Source organism: Salmo salar, chromosome ssa14 (genome assembly GCF_905237065.1).
Source record: "Salmo salar chromosome ssa14, Ssal_v3.1, whole genome shotgun sequence".
NCBI lineage: Eukaryota > Metazoa > Chordata > Actinopteri > Salmoniformes > Salmonidae > Salmo > Salmo salar.
Genome location: NC_059455.1, coordinates 49,957,254 through 49,974,321, shown reverse-complemented (window position 1 = coordinate 49,974,321; position 17,068 = coordinate 49,957,254). Strand labels below are relative to the sequence as shown.

General features: G+C 44.6%; 1 protein-coding gene across 3 annotated transcripts in view; it reads left to right on the top strand.

Moving 5' to 3' along the window:
- Nucleotides 1-17,068, top strand: part of LOC106591360 (microtubule cross-linking factor 1) — a 262,906-nt gene that overhangs the window by 113,231 nt on the left and 132,607 nt on the right. For all 3 annotated transcript variants that reach the window (XM_045694518.1, XM_045694519.1, XM_045694520.1), the window contains one exon: nucleotides 16,387-16,491. In XM_045694518.1, the coding sequence (XP_045550474.1) occupies nucleotides 16,387-16,491 (105 nt within the window). The remainder of the gene's footprint in view (nucleotides 1-16,386; nucleotides 16,492-17,068) is intronic.

The window sequence follows — 17,068 nt, the reverse complement described above, 5'->3', positions numbered from 1 at the left end:
TCAAGCTTTAGAAAAGTATAAGGCCAGGTGTCTGTTCTCAGCGCCGACCCACTTCAACCCTCTAAGTCCGTTGTTATCTAACACAAAGCCACTCGGTCTAACAATGGCATCAGGTAACAATCCAGTCCACAGTCACAGTTATCTGATGAGCATGATCTCTCACGTCATTCACACTCTTTCTTTCTGTCTCTATTTTTATTTCTGTTTTTTTATCACTCCTCTGACCACAGATATTTATTTCCAGCCTTTGATTTTTAATTTGGGTTGTTTTTTGTTGTTGCCATTCACCACCTCGGGACATTCTGATCTGGTCTTCTGATTCCCTTTTAACCGTTCTTGGAAAGGACATGACTGTTTTGAGATTGCTGATTGTCTGTTTATATTGGTACCTCTGAATTGACAAGTATTTTTTTAACTAGAAATCTTCCTCATAGCCAATAGTTGAGCTAATTCTGTTAAATGTGTTTCTTGATGTTATGTTATCGACTATGATTGTTCTGTTCTAGGGGAGGGTATATGTGACTGAGGTCAAGAAGGAGAGCTTATGTCAAACTTCCAAGATTGTTTATTTAAATGTATTATTATTTAATGTTTTTATTATTAAAGTACAGACTCAGAGCTTCCAAATGGTAGATCACACAATCAATCAAATCAAATGTATTTATAAAACCCTTCTTACATCAGCTGATGTCACAAAGTGCTGTACAGAAACCCAGCCTAAAACCACAAACAGCAAGCAATGCAGGTGTAGAAGCACGGTGGCAAGGAAAAACTCCCTAGAAAGGCAGGAACCTAGGAAGAAACCTAGAGAGGAACCAGGCTATGAGGGGTGGCCATTCCTCTTCTGGCTGTGACAGAAAGTATATTAAATGGGTTATCCCACTTTGGAGACTAGTTGGAGATTAAATTCCCTTTTCATGAACATCCCACTTTCTAGAGAGCTCTTCTGTGTTTAGACCCATTTAGCATGGTTCACACCCTCATAATCCTTAGCCCTACCCATCTCTTTAAGGATTGAGGGGTCAGCATGGGCCTCCAGGAAGTAGGCTCTCTATTATTATACCCCTCCGTTATCTCAACCAATCGTGGATCCTGACTTTCTCCCGACATACTGTAGCTCAGTGCTTTCTCCTTGGCTAAACTAGGCTCCTAATTTAACATTTGTATTCCTGTTAACAGATCCCAGACCAGTTTTGTAATGAAGGCATATTTTAATTTTTGTACCTTTATTTAACTAGGCAAGTCAGTTAAGAACAAATTCTTATTTTCAATGACGGCCTAGGAACAGTGGGTCAACTGCCTTGTTCAGGGGCAGAATGACAGATTTGTACCTTGTCAGCTTGGGGATTCAAACTTGCAACCTTTCGGTTACTAGTCCAACGCTCTAATCACTAGGCTACCTGCCGCCCCTACGCTCTAACCACTAGGCTACCTGCTGACCCTACACTCTAACCACTAGGCCACCTACCGCCCCTACGCTCTAACCACTAGGCTACCTGCCGCCCCTACGCTCTAACCACTAGGCTACCTACCTCCCCTACACTCTAACCACTAGGCTACCTGCCGCCCCTACGCTCTAACCACTAGGCTACCTGTCAACCCTACACTCTAACCACTAGGCTACCTGCCGCCCCTACACTCTAACCACTAGGCTACCTGCCGCCCCTACACTCTAACCACTAGGCTACCTGCCGCCCCTACACTCTAACCACTAGGCTACCTGCCGCCCCTACACTCTAACCACTAGGCTACCTACCGACCCTACACTCTAACCACTAGGCTACCTACCGCCCCTACACTCTAACCACTAGGCTACCTGCCGTCCCTACACTCTAACCACTAGGCTACCTGCCGCCCCTACACTCTAACCACTAGGCTACCTGCCGTCCCTACACTCTAACCACTAGGCTACCTGCCGTCCCTACACTCTAACCACTAGGCTACCTGCCACCCCTCCCCTCTAACCACTAGGCTACCTGCCACCCCTACACTCTAACCACTAGGCTACCTGCCGCCCCTACACTCTAACCACTAGGCTACCTGCCGTCCCTCCACTCTAACCACTAGGCTACCTGCCTCCACTCTAACCACTAGGCTACCTGCCGTCCCTCCACTCTAACCTCTAGGTTACCTGCCGCCCCTACACTCTAACCACTAGGCTACCTGCCGCCCCTACACTCTAACCACTAGGCTACCTGCCGACCCTACACTCTAACCACTAGGCTACCTGCCGTCCCTACACTCTAACCACTAGGCTACCTGCCGTCCCTACACTCTAACCACTGGGCTACCTGCCGCCCCTCCCCTCTAACCACTAGGCTACCTGCCGCCCCTACACTCTAACCACTAGGCTACCTGCCGCCCCTACACTCTAACCACTAGGCTACCTGCCGTCCCTCCACTCTAACCACTAGGCTACCTGCCTCCACTCTAACCACTAGGCTACCTGCCGCCCCTACACTCTAACCACTAGGCTACCTGCCGACCCTACACTCTAACCACTAGGCTACCTGCCGTCCCTACACTCTAACCACTAGGCTTACTTAACGTCAAATGCCTACAATCCTGAATCTGGTCACATATTGACTGTTGGCAGATGTACAGGAAGTTCTAAAATGTTATGACACAACAAGCATGCTATTTGCATGCCCGTATTGTCCTTACGTCACATAAAGTATATTGTCTCTAAGTCTGCATAGTGTCACGTAATTATAGCATTGACAAACACTCTGACCAGGGATGTGGTTTCTCTAATATGGGATTTCCTTTTCCCCTCTAACATAATCTGTGAAGCGGAGAGAGTGAATGAATGAGGGGATGGATGTAAAAGCAGCTTTGGTATAGGAGGATTAGTGCTCTGTGTGATTTACATTTGACATTGGGCTGACAGAGAGAGAGAGAGAGAGAGAGGGGGAGATGGAGACAGAGGGAGAGAGGGAGATGGAGGGAGATAGGGAGATAGAGAGGGAGATGGAGGCAGAGAGAGGGAGATGGAGACAGAGATGGAGGGAGATGGAGACAGAGATGGAGAGAGGGAGATGGAGACAGAGATGGAGAGAGGGAGATGGAGGGAGAGAGGGAGATGGAGGGAGAGAGGGAGATGGAGGGAGATGGAGGGAGAGAGGGAGATGGAGGGAGATGGAGACAGAGATGGAGAGAGGGAGATGGAGACAGAGATGGAGAGAGGGAGATGGAGGGAGAGAGGGAGATGGAGGGAGAGAGGGAGATGGAGGGAGATGGAGGGAGAGAGGGAGATGGAGGGAGAGAGGGAGATGGAGGGAGATGGAGACAGAGATGGAGAGAGGGAGATGGAGGGAGATGGAGGCAGAGAGAGGGAGATGGAGACAGAGATGGAGGGAGATGGAGGGAGATGGAGACAGAGAGGGAGAGAGGAAGATGGAGGGAGATGGATGGAGGGAGAGAGGGAGATGGAGGGAGGGAGATGGAGATAGAGAGGGAGAGAGGGAGATGGAGGGAGAGAGGGAGATGGAGGGAGGGAGGGAGATGGAGACAGAGAGGGAGAGAGGGGGGATTCCGGGACAGTTCTACTAATGAAGATAGAACACAGAACACATTCCCATTAGAACACAGTCCCATTAGAACACAGAACACAGTCCCATTAGAACACAGTCCCATTAGAACACAGAACACAGTCCCATTAGAACACAGTCCCATTAGAACACAGTCCCATTAGGACACAGTCCCATTAGAACACAGAACACAGTCCCATTAGAACACAGTCCCATTAGAACACAGTCCCATTAGAACACAGTCCCATTAGAACACAGTCCCATTAGGACACAGTCCCATTAGAACACAGAACACAGTCCCATTAGAACACAGTCCCATTAGAACGCAGAACAATGTCCCATTAGAACCCAGTCCCATAAGAACACAGTCCCATTAGGACACAGTCCCATTAGAACACAGTCCCATTAGGACACAGTCCCATTAGAACACAGACACGGTCCCATTAGAACACAGTCCCATTAGAACACAGAACACAGTCCCATTAGGACACAGTCCCATTAGGACACAGAACGCAGTCCCATTAGAACACAGTCCCATTAGAACACAGTCCCATTAGAACACAGTCCCATTAGAACACAGAACACAGTCCCATTAGAACACAGTCCCATTAGAACACAGAACACAGTCCCATTAGGACACAGTCCCATTAGAACACAGAACACAGTCCCATTAGAACACAGTCCCATTAGGACACAGTCCCATTAGGACACAGTCCCATTAGAACACAGAACACAGTCCCGTTAGGACACAGTCCCATTAGAACACAGAACACAGTCCCATTAGAACACAGTCCCATTAGGACACAGTCCCATTAGAACACAGAACACAGTCCCATTAGAACACAGTCCCATTAGAACACAGTCCCATTAGAACACAGAACACAGTCCCATTAGGACACAGTCCCATTAGAACACAGAACACAGTCCCATTAGAACACAGTCCCATTAGAACACAGTCCCATTAGAACACAGTCCCATTAGAACACAGAACACAGTCCCATTAGGACACAGTCCCATTAGAACACAGAACACAGTCCCATTAGAACACAGTCCCATTAGAACACAGAACACAGTCCCATTAGAACACAGTCCCATTAGAACACAGTCCCATTAGAACACAGTCCCATTAGAACACAGAACACAGTCCCATTAGAACACAGTCCCATTAGAACACAGAACACAGTCCCATTAGAACACAGAACACAGTCCCATTAGAACACAGAACACAGTCCCATTAGAACACAGTCCCATTAGAACACAGAACACAGTCCCATTAGGACACAGAACACAGGTCATTACATTTTAGTAATTTATCAGACGCTCTTACCCAGAGCGACTTACAGTAGTGAATGCATACATTTAATCCAATATTATTATTATTATTTTTTTAATATATATTTTTTTTATTTGTATTTTTTTTTTTTTGTACTGGCCCCCCGTAGGAATCGAACCCACAACCCTGGCGTTGCACACACACCATGCTCTACCAACTGAGCTCTACCAACTGTCCATTAGAACACAGAACACAGTCCCATTAGAACACAGTCCCATTAGAACACAGTCCCATTAGAACACAGAACACAGTCCCATTAGAACACAGAACACAGTCCCATTAGGACACAGTCCCATTAGAACACAGAACACAGTCCCATTAGAACACAGTCCCATTAGAACACAGTCCCATTAGAACACAGAACACAGTCCCATTAGGACACAGTCCCATTAGGACACAGTCCCATTAGAACACAGAACACAGTCCCATTAGAACACAGTCCCATTAGGACACAGTCCCATTAGAACACAGAACACAGTCCGATTAGAACACAGTCCCATTAGGACACAGTCCCATTAGAACACAGAACACAGTCCCATTAGGACACAGTCCCATTAGAACACAGAACACAGTCCCATTAGAACACAGTCCCATTAGAACACAGAACACAGTCCCATTAGAACACAGTCCCATTAGAACACACTCCCATTAGAACACAGAACACAGTCCCATTAGAACACAGTCCCATTAGGACACAGTCCCATTAGAACACAGAACACAGTCCCATTAGAACACAGTCCCATTAGGACACAGTCCCATTAGAACACAGTCCCATTAGAACACAGTCCCATTAGGACACAGTCCCATTAGAACACAGAACACAGTCCGATTAGAACACAGTCCCATTAGAACACAGAACACAGTCCCATTAGAACACAGAACACAGTCCCATTAGAACACAGTCCCATTAGAACACAGAACACAGTCCCATTAGGACACAGAACACAGGTCATTACATTTTAGTCATTTATCAGACGCTCTTATCCAGAGCGACTTACAGTAGTGAATGCATACATTTAATCCAATATTATTATTATTATTTTTTTTAATATATATTTTTTTTATTTGTATTTTGTTTTTTTTGTACTGGCCCCCCGTAGGAATCGAACCCACAACCCTGGCGTTGCACACACACCATGCTCTACCAACTGAGCTCTACCAACTGTCCATTAGAACACAGAACACAGTCCCATTAGAACACAGTCCCATTAGAACACAGTCCCATTAGAACACAGAACACAGTCCCATTAGAACACAGTCCCATTAGAACACAGTCCCATTAGAACACAGAACACAGTCCCATTAGGACACAGTCCCATTAGAACACAGAACACAGTCCCATTAGAACACAGTCCCATTAGAACACAGAACACAGTCCCATTAGAACACAGTCCCATTAGAACACAGTCCCATTAGAACACAGTCCCATTAGGACACAGTCCCATTAGAACACAGAACACAGTCCCATTAGAACACAGTCCCATTAGGACACAGTCCCATTAGAACACAGTCCCATTAGAACACAGTCCCATTAGGACACAGTCCCATTAGAACACAGAACACAGTCCGATTAGAACACAGTCCCATTAGAACACAGAACACAGTCCCATTAGAACACAGAACACAGTCCCATTAGAACACAGTCCCATTAGAACACAGAACACAGTCCCATTAGGACACAGAACACAGGTCATTACATTTTAGTCATTTATCAGACGCTCTTATCCAGAGCGACTTACAGTAGTGAATGCATACATTTAATCCAATATTATTATTATTATTTTTTTTAATATATATTTTTTTTATTTGTATTTTGTTTTTTTTGTACTGGCCCCCCGTAGGAATCGAACCCACAACCCTGGCGTTGCACACACACCATGCTCTACCAACTGAGCTCTACCAACTGTCCATTAGAACACAGAACACAGTCCCATTAGAACACAGTCCCATTAGAACACAGTCCCATTAGAACACAGAACACAGTCCCATTAGAACACAGTCCCATTAGAACACAGTCCCATTAGAACACAGAACACAGTCCCATTAGGACACAGTCCCATTAGAACACAGAACACAGTCCCATTAGAACACAGTCCCATTAGAACACAGTCCCATTAGAACACAGAACACAGTCCCATTAGAACACAGTCCCATTAGAACACAGTCCCATTAGAACACAGTCCCATTAGAACACAGAACACAGTCCCATTAGAACACAGTCCCATTAGAACACAGTCCCATTAGAACACAGAACACAGTCCCATTAGAACACAGAACACAGTCCCATTAGAACACAGTCCCATTAGAACATAGAACACAGTCCCATTAGGACACAGAACACAGGTCATTACATTTTAGTAATTTATCAGACGCTCTTATCCAGAGCGACTTACAGTAGTGAATGCATACATTTAATCCAATATTATTATTATTATTTTTTTAATATATATTTTTTTTATTTGTATTTTGTTTTTTTTGTACTGGCCCCCCGTAAGAATCGAACCCACAACCCTGGCGTTGCACACACACCATGCTCTACCAACTGAGCTCTACCAACTGTCCATTAGAACACAGAACACAGTCCCATTAGAACACAGTCCCATTAGAACACAGAACACAGTCCCATTAGAACACAGAACACAGTCCCATTAGGACACAGTCCCATTAGAACACAGAACACAGTCCCATTAGAACACAGTCCCATTAGAACACAGAACACAGTCCCATTAGGACACAGTCCCATTAGGACACAGTCCCATTAGAACACAGAACACAGTCCCATTAGAACACAGTCCCATTAGGACACAGTCCCATTAGAACACAGTCCCATTAGAACACAGTCCCATTAGGACACAGTCCCATTAGAACACAGAACACAGTCCGATTAGAACACAGTCCCATTAGGACACAGTCCCATTAGAACACAGAACACAGTCCCATTAGGACACAGTCCCATTAGAACACAGAACACAGTCCCATTAGAACACAGTCCCATTAGAACACAGAACACAGTCCCATTAGAACACAGTCCCATTAGAACACACTCCCATTAGAACACAGAACACAGTCCCATTAGAACACAGTCCCATTAGGACACAGTCCCATTAGAACACAGAACACAGTCCCATTAGAACACAGTCCCATTAGGACACAGTCCCATTAGAACACAGTCCCATTAGAACACAGTCCCATTAGGACACAGTCCCATTAGAACACAGAACACAGTCCGATTAGAACACAGTCCCATTAGAACACAGAACACAGTCCCATTAGAACACAGAACACAGTCCCATTAGAACACAGTCCCATTAGAACACAGAACACAGTCCCATTAGGACACAGAACACAGGTCATTACATTTTAGTCATTTATCAGACGCTCTTATCCAGAGCGACTTACAGTAGTGAATGCATACATTTAATCCAATATTATTATTATTTTTTTTTTAATATATATTTTTTTTATTTGTATTTTGTTTTTTTTGTACTGGCCCCCCGTAGGAATCGAACCCACAACCCTGGCGTTGCACACACACCATGCTCTACCAACTGAGCTCTACCAACTGTCCATTAGAACACAGAACACAGTCCCATTAGAACACAGTCCCATTAGAACACAGTCCCATTAGAACACAGAACACAGTCCCATTAGAACACAGAACACAGTCCCATTAGGACACAGTCCCATTAGAACACAGAACACAGTCCCATTAGAACACAGTCCCATTAGAACACAGTCCCATTAGAACACAGAACACAGTCCCATTAGGACACAGTCCCATTAGGACACAGTCCCATTAGAACACAGAACACAGTCCCATTAGAACACAGTCCCATTAGGACACAGTCCCATTAGAACACAGTCCCATTAGGACACAGTCCCATTAGAACACAGAACACAGTCCGATTAGAACACAGTCCCATTAGGACACAGTCCCATTAGAACACAGAACACAGTCCCATTAGGACACAGTCCCATTAGAACACAGAACACAGTCCCATTAGAACACAGTCCCATTAGAACACAGAACACAGTCCCATTAGAACACAGTCCCATTAGAACACACTCCCATTAGAACACAGAACACAGTCCATTTAGAACACAGTCCCATTAGAACACAGTCCCATTAGAACACAGAACAGAGTCCCATTAGAACACAGTCCCATTAGAACACAGTCCCATTAGAACACAGTCCCTCTCTAATATAATGTAGCTCTCATATCTGCTCTGCTCACATCCGTCAGCCTGTAGAAATATACATGAATTGATAATCCTGTAAGTGCCTATATAATACTGACTGATGGAGTACTGTACTGTACAGTCTGTAGGTACCTAGATAATACTGAGGGTTTAATGATGACTGATGGAGAACTGTACTGTACAGTCTGTAAGTACCTAGATAATACTGAGGGTTTAATGATGACTGATGGAGTACTGTACTGTACAGTCTGTAGGTACCTAGATAATACTGAGGGTTTAATGATGACTGATGGAGTACTGTACTGTACAGTCTGTAAGTACCTAGATAATACTGAGGGTTTAATGATGACTGATGGAGTACTGTACAGTCTGTAGGTACCTAGATAATACTGAGGGTTTAATGATGACTGATGGAGTACTGTACTGTACAGTCTGTAGGTACCTAGATAATACTGAGGTTGTAATGATGACTGATGGAGTACTGTACAGTCTGTAGGTACCTAGATAATACTGAGGGTGTAATGATGACTGATGGAGTACTGTACAGTCTGTAGGTACCTAGATAATACTGAGGGTGTAATGATGACTGATGGAGTACTGTACTGTACAGTCTGTAGGTACCTAGATAATACTGAGGGTTTAATGATGACTGATGGAGTACTGTACAGTCTGTAGGTACCTAGATAATACTGAGGGTGTAATGATGACTGATGGAGTACTGTACTGTACAGTCTGTAGGTACCTAGATAATACTGAGGGTGTAATGATGACTGATGGAGTACTGTACTGTACAGTCTGTAGGTACCTAGATAATACTGAGGGTTTAATGATGACTGATGGAGTACTGTACTGTACAGTCTGTAAGTACCTAGATAATACTGAGGGTGTAATGATGACTGATGGAGTACTGTACTGTACAGTCTGTAGGTACCTAGATAATACTGAGGGTTTAATGATGACTGATGGAGTACTGTACTGTACAGTCTGTAGGTACCTAGATAATACTGAGGGTGTAATGATGACTGATGGAGTACTGTACTGTACAGTCTGTAGGTACCTAGATAATACTGAGGGTGTAATGATGACTGATGGAGTACTGTACTGTCTGTAGGTACCTAGATAATACTGAGGGTTTAATGATGACTGATGGAGTACTGTACAGTCTGTAGGTACCTAGATAATACTGAGGGTATAATGATGACTGATGGAGTACTGTACAGTCTGTAGGTACCTAGATAATACTGAGGATTTAATGATGACTGATGGAGTACTGTACTGTACAGTCTGTAGGTACCTAGATAATACTGAGGGTGTAATGATGACTGATGGAGTACTGTACTGTACAGTCTGTAAGTACCTAGATAATACTGAGGGTTTAATGATGACTGATGGAGTACTGTACTGTACAGTCTGTAAGTACCTAGATAATACTGAGGGTGTAATGATGACTGATGGAGTACTGTACAGTCTGTAGGTACCTAGATAATACTGAGGGTGTAATGATGACTGATGGAGTACTGTACTGTACAGTCTGTAGGTACCTAGATAATACTGAGGGTGTAATGATGACTGATGGAGTACTGTACAGTCTGTAGGTACCTAGATAATACTGAGGGTTTAATGATGACTGTTGTAGTACTGTACTGTACTGTCTGTAGGTACCTAGATAATACTGAGGGTGTAATGATGACTGATGGAGTACTGTACTGTACAGTCTGTAGGTACCTAGATAATACTGAGGGTTTAATGATGACTGATGGAGTACTGTACTGTACAGTCTGTAAGTACCTAGATAATACTGAGGGTTTAATGATGACTGATGGAGTACTGTACAGTCTGTAGGTACCTAGATAATACTGAGGGTGTAATGATGACTGATGGAGTACTGTACTGTACAGTCTGTAGGTACCTAGATAATACTGAGGGTTTAATGATGACTGATGGAGTACTGTACTGTACAGTCTGTAAGTACCTATATAATACTGAGGGTGTAATGATGACTGATGGAGTACTGTACTGTACAGTCTGTAGGTACCTAGATAATACTGAGGGTTTAATGATGACTGATGGAGTACTGTACTGTACAGTCTGTAGGTACCTAGATAATACTGAGGGTGTAATGATGACTGATGGAGTACTGTACTGTACAGTCTGTAGGTACCTAGATAATACTGAGGGTGTAATGATGACTGATGGAGTACTGTACTGTCTGTAGGTACCTAGATAATACTGAGGGTTTAATGATGACTGATGGAGTACTGTACAGTCTGTAGGTACCTAGATAATACTGAGGGTATAATGATGACTGATGGAGTACTGTACAGTCTGTAGGTACCTAGATAATACTGAGGATTTAATAATGACTGATGGAGTACTGTACTGTACAGTCTGTAGGTACCTAGATAATACTGAGGGTGTAATGATGACTGATGGAGTACTGTACTGTACAGTCTGTAAGTACCTAGATAATACTGAGGGTTTAATGATGCCTGATGGAGTACTGTACTGTACAGTCTGTAAGTACCTAGATAATACTGAGGGTGTAATGATGACTGATGGAGTACTGTACAGTCTGTAGGAACCTAGATAATACTGAGGGTGTAATGATGACTGATGGAGTACTGTACTGTACAGTCTGTAGGTACCTAGATAATACTGAGGGTGTAATGATGACTGATGGAGTACTGTACAGTCTGTAGGTACCTAGATAATACTGAGGGTGTAATGATGACTGATGGAGTACTGTACTGTACAGTCTGTAAGTACCTAGATAATACTGAGGCTTTAATGATGACTGATGGAGTACTGTACAGTCTGTGGGTACCTAGATAATACTGAGGGTTTAATGATGACTGTTGGAGTACTGTACTGTACTGTCTGTAGGTACCTAGATAATACTGAGGGTGTAATTATGACTGATGGAGTACTGTACTGTACAGTCTGTAGGTACCTAGATAATACTGAGGGTTTAATGATGACTGATGGAGTACTGTACTGTACAGTCTGTAGGTACCTAGATAATACTGAGGGTGTAATGATGACTGATGGAGTACTGTACTGTACAGTCTGTAAGTACCTAGATAATACTGAGGGTATAATGATGACTGATGGAGTACTGTACTGTACAGTCTGTAGGTACCTAGATAATACTGAGGGTTTAATGATGACTGATGGAGTACTGTACTGTACAGTCTGTAAGTACCTAGATAATACCGAGGGTGTAATGATGACTGATGGAGTACTGTACTGTACAGTCTGTAAGTACCTAGATAATACTGAGGGTGTAATGATGACTGATGGAGTACTGTACTGTACAGTCTGTAAGTACCTAGATAATACTGAGGGTTTAATGATGACTGATGGAGTACTGTACTGTACTGTCTGTAGGTACCTAGATAATACTGAGGGTTTAATGATGACTGATGGAGTACTGTACAGTCTGTAGGTACCTAGATAATACTGAGGGTATAATGATGACTGATGGAGTACTGTACAGTCTGTAGGTACCTAGATAATACTGAGGGTTTAATGATGACTGATGGAGTACTGTACTGTACAGTCTGTAGGTACCTAGATAATACTGAGGGTGTAATGATGACTGATGGAGTACTGTACTGTACAGTCTGTAAGTACCTAGATAATACTGAGGGTTTAATGATGACTGATGGAGTACTGTACTGTACAGTCTGTAAGTACCTAGATAATACTGAGGGTGTAATGATGACTGATGGAGTACTGTACAGTCTGTAGGTACCTAGATAATACTGAGGGTGTAATGATGACTGATGGAGTACTGTACTGTACAGTCTGTAGGTACCTAGATAATACTGAGGGTGTAATGATGACTGATGGAGTACTGTACAGTCTGTAGGTACCTAGATAATACTGAGGGTGTAATGATGACTGATGGAGTACTGTACTGTACAGTCTGTAAGTACCTAGATAATACTGAGGGTTTAATGATGACTGATGGAGTACTGTACAGTCTGTGGGTACCTAGATAATACTGAGGGTTTAATGATGACTGTTGGAGTACTGTACTGTACTGTCTGTAGGTACCTAGATAATACTGAGGGTGTAATGATGACTGATGGAGTACTGTACTGTACAGTCTGTAGGTACCTAGATAATACTGAGGGTTTAATGATGACTGATGGAGTACTGTACTGTACAGTCTGTAGGTACCTAGATAATACTGAGGGTGTAATGATGACTGATGGAGTACTGTACTGTACAGTCTGTAAGTACCTAGATAATACTGAGGGTATAATGATGACTGATGGAGTACTGTACTGTACAGTCTGTAGGTACCTAGATAATACTGAGGGTTTAATGATGACTGATGGAGTACTGTACTGTACAGTCTGTAAGTACCTAGATAATACTGAGGGTGTAATGATGACTGATGGAGTACTGTACTGTACAGTCTGTAGGTACCTAGATAATACTGAGGGTGTAATGATGACTGATGGAGTACTGTACTGTACAGTCTGTAAGTACCTAGATAATACTGAGGGTTTAATGATGACTGATGGAGTACTGTACTGTACAGTCTGTAGGTACCTAGATAATACTGAGGGTTTAATGATGACTGATGGAGTACTGTACTGTACAGTCTGTAAGTACCTAGATAATACTGAGGGTATAATGATGACTGATGGAGTACTGTACAGTCTGTAGGTACCTAGATAATACTGAGGGTGTAATGATGACTGATGGAGTACTGTACTGTACAGTCTGTAGGTACCTAGATAATACTGAGGGTTTAATGATGACTGATGGAGTACTGTACTGTACAGTCTGTAAGTAACTAGATAATACTGAGGGTATAATGATGACTGATGGAGTACTGTACTGTACAGTCTGTAGGTACCTAGATAATACTGAGGGTGTAATGATGACTGATGGAGTACTGTACTGTTCAGTCTGTGGAGTTACAGACAAATTCCAGTATCTTTCACAAAATGTCCTGGTTTCCCAGAAATCCTGGTCCGGATTTCCTTCTGATTCCGGGCAATCTTCTAACCGGGATTTCTGGAAAACCTGGGAATTTGGGAAAACTTACCAGAATTTTGCAACCCTAGACGTCACTGAAGGCATTATGAAAGGCACAACATTTACACATAGGGTCAAACTTGAGGTCCATGCGTGTATTTTTGTTTAGTATTGACGTCAATGGTAAATCTCGAGTTATGCCCACAGATTTCAAGTAAGCATTTGCCCATTATGGATTTAGCCTGGGTACCAGTCTGTTTAGCTGACATTACACTCCTTGTACGCTATGTCATTGCCAAACATTGGTGCCCAGGCTATTATGGAGGTATGTTTGGCCTGTTCTGAGGGTAACTGTGTTGAGGGGCACAGCTCTGAGGGTAACTGTGTTGAGGGGTACAGCTCTGAGGGTAACTGTGTTGAGGGGTACAGCTCTGAGGGTAACTGTGTTGAGGGGTACAGCTCTGAGGCGTACAGCTCTGAGGGTAACTGTGTTGAGGGGTACAGCTCTGAGGGGTACAGCTCTGAGGGTAACTGTGTTGAGGGGTACAGCTCTGAGGGGTACAGCTCTGAGGGTAACTGTGTTAAGGGGTACAGCTCTGAGGGTAACTGTGATGAGGGGTACAGCTCTGAGGGGTACAGCTCTGAGGGTAACTGTGTTGAGGGGTACAGCTCTGAGGGTAACTGTGTTGAGGGGTACAGCTCTGAGGGGTACAGCTCTGAGGGTAACTGTGTTAAGGCGTACAGCTCTGAGGGTAACTGTGTTGAGGGGTACAGCTCTGAGGGTAACTGTGTTGAGGGGTACAGCTCTGAGGGTAACTGTGTTGAGGGGTACAGCTCTGAGGGCAACTGTGTTGAGGGGTACAGCTCTGAGGGTAACTGTGTTGAGGGGTACAGCTCTGAGGGTAACTGTGTTGAGGGGTACAGCTCTGAGGGTAACTGTGTTGAGGGATACAGCTCTGAGGGGTACAGCTCTGAGGGTAACTGTGTTGAGGGGTACAGCTCTGAGGGTAACTGTGTTGAGGGGTACAGCTCTGAGGGTAACTGTGTTGAGGGGTACAGCTCTGAGGGTAACTGTGTTGAGGGAATACAGCTCTGAGGGGTACAGCTCTGAGGGTAACTGTATTGAGGGGTACAGCTCTGAGGGTAACTGTGTTGAGGGGTACAGCGCTGAGGGTAACTGTGTTGAGGGGTACAGCTCTGAGGGTAACCCTGTTAAGGGGTACAGCTCTGAGGGTAACTGTTGAGGGGTACAGCTCTGAGGGTAACTGTGTTGAGGGGTACAGCTCTGAGGGGTACAGCTCTGAGGGTAACTGTGTTGAGGGGTACAGCTCTGAGGGTAACTGTGTTGAGGGGTACAGCTCTGAGGGTAACTGTGTTGAGGGGTACAGCTCTGAGGGTAACTGTGTTGAGGGGTACAGCTCTGAGGGTAACTGTGTTAAGGGGTACAGCTCTGAGGGTACCTGTGTTAAGGGGTACAGCTCTGAGGGTAACTGTGTTGAGGGGTACAGCTCTGAGGGTAACTCTGTTAAGGGGTACAGCTCTGAGGGTAACTGTTGAGGGGTACAGCTCTGAGAGTAACTGTGTTGAGGGGTACAGCTCTGAGGGTAACTGTGTTGAGGGGTACAGCTCTGAGGGGTACAGCTATGAGGGTAACTGTGTTGAGGGGTACAGCTCTGAGGGTAACTGTGTTGAGGGGTACAGCTATGAGGGTAACTGTGTTGAGGGATACAGCTCTGAGGGGTACAGCTCTGAGGGCAACTGTGTTGAGGGGTACAGCTCTGAGGGTAACTGTGTTGAGGGATACAGCTCTGAGGGGTACAGCTCTGAGGGTAACTGTGTTGAGGGGTACAGCTCTGAGGGTAACTGTGTGTTGTCTGGTTAATGTTTTGGGGGGTACAGCTCTGAGGGTAACTGTGTGTTGTCCGGTTAATGTTTTGGGGGGTACAGCTCTGAGGGTAACTGTGTGTTGTCCGGTTAATGTTTTGGGGGGTACAGCTCTTAGGGTAACTGTGTGTTGTCCTGTTAATGTTTTGGGGGTACAGCTCTGAGGGTAACTGTGTGTTGTCCGGTTAATGTTTTGGGGGTACAGCTCTGAGGGTAACTGTGTGTTGTCCGGTTAATGTTTTGGGGGTACAGCTCTGAGGGTAACTGTGTGTTGTCCGGTTAATGTTTTGGGGGGTACAGCTCTGAGGGTAACTGTGTGTTGTCCGGTTAATGTTTTGGGGGGTACAGCTCTGAGGGTAACTGTATGTCATCCGGTTAATGTTTTGGGGGGTACAGCTCTGAGGGTAACTGTGTGTTGTCCGGTTAATGTTTTGGGGGGTACAGCTACGTGACACAGCTGGGGCAGAGATGCAATTCCGACTGGATCACGATCGCAGGTTGAGGCCTGGACAGGAGGACAGAGAGGCCTTCTCTGGGACCATGGCACAGGTAAAGTACTGGTACAGCTTGACTCATAGTAACAGGTAAAGTACTGGTACAGCTTGACTCATAGTAACAGGTAAAGTACTGGTACAGCTTGACTCATAGTAACAGGTAAAGTACTGGTACAGCTTGACTCATAGTAACAGGTAAAGTACTGGTACAGCTTGACTCATAGTAACAGGTAAAGTACTGGTACAGCTTGACTCATAGTAACAGGTAAAGTACTGGTACAGCTTGACTCATAGTAACAGGTAAAGTACTGGTACAGCTTGACTCATAGTAACAGGTAAAGTACTAGTACAGCTTGACTCATAGTAACAGGTAAAGTACTGGTACAGCTTGACTCATGGTAACAGGTAAAGTACTGTACTGTTCCCCTCTCTATCTCCCCCATCACCCCTCCTCCCTGTTCCTCTCTCTATCTCCCCCATCACCCCTCCTCCCTGTTCCTCTCTCTATCTCCCCCCTATCACCCCCTCCTCCCTGTTCCTCTCTCTATCTCCCCCCATCACCCCTCCTCCTCCCTGTTCCCCTCTCTATCACCCCACCTCCTCCCCTGTTCCTCTCTCTATCTCCCCCCTTC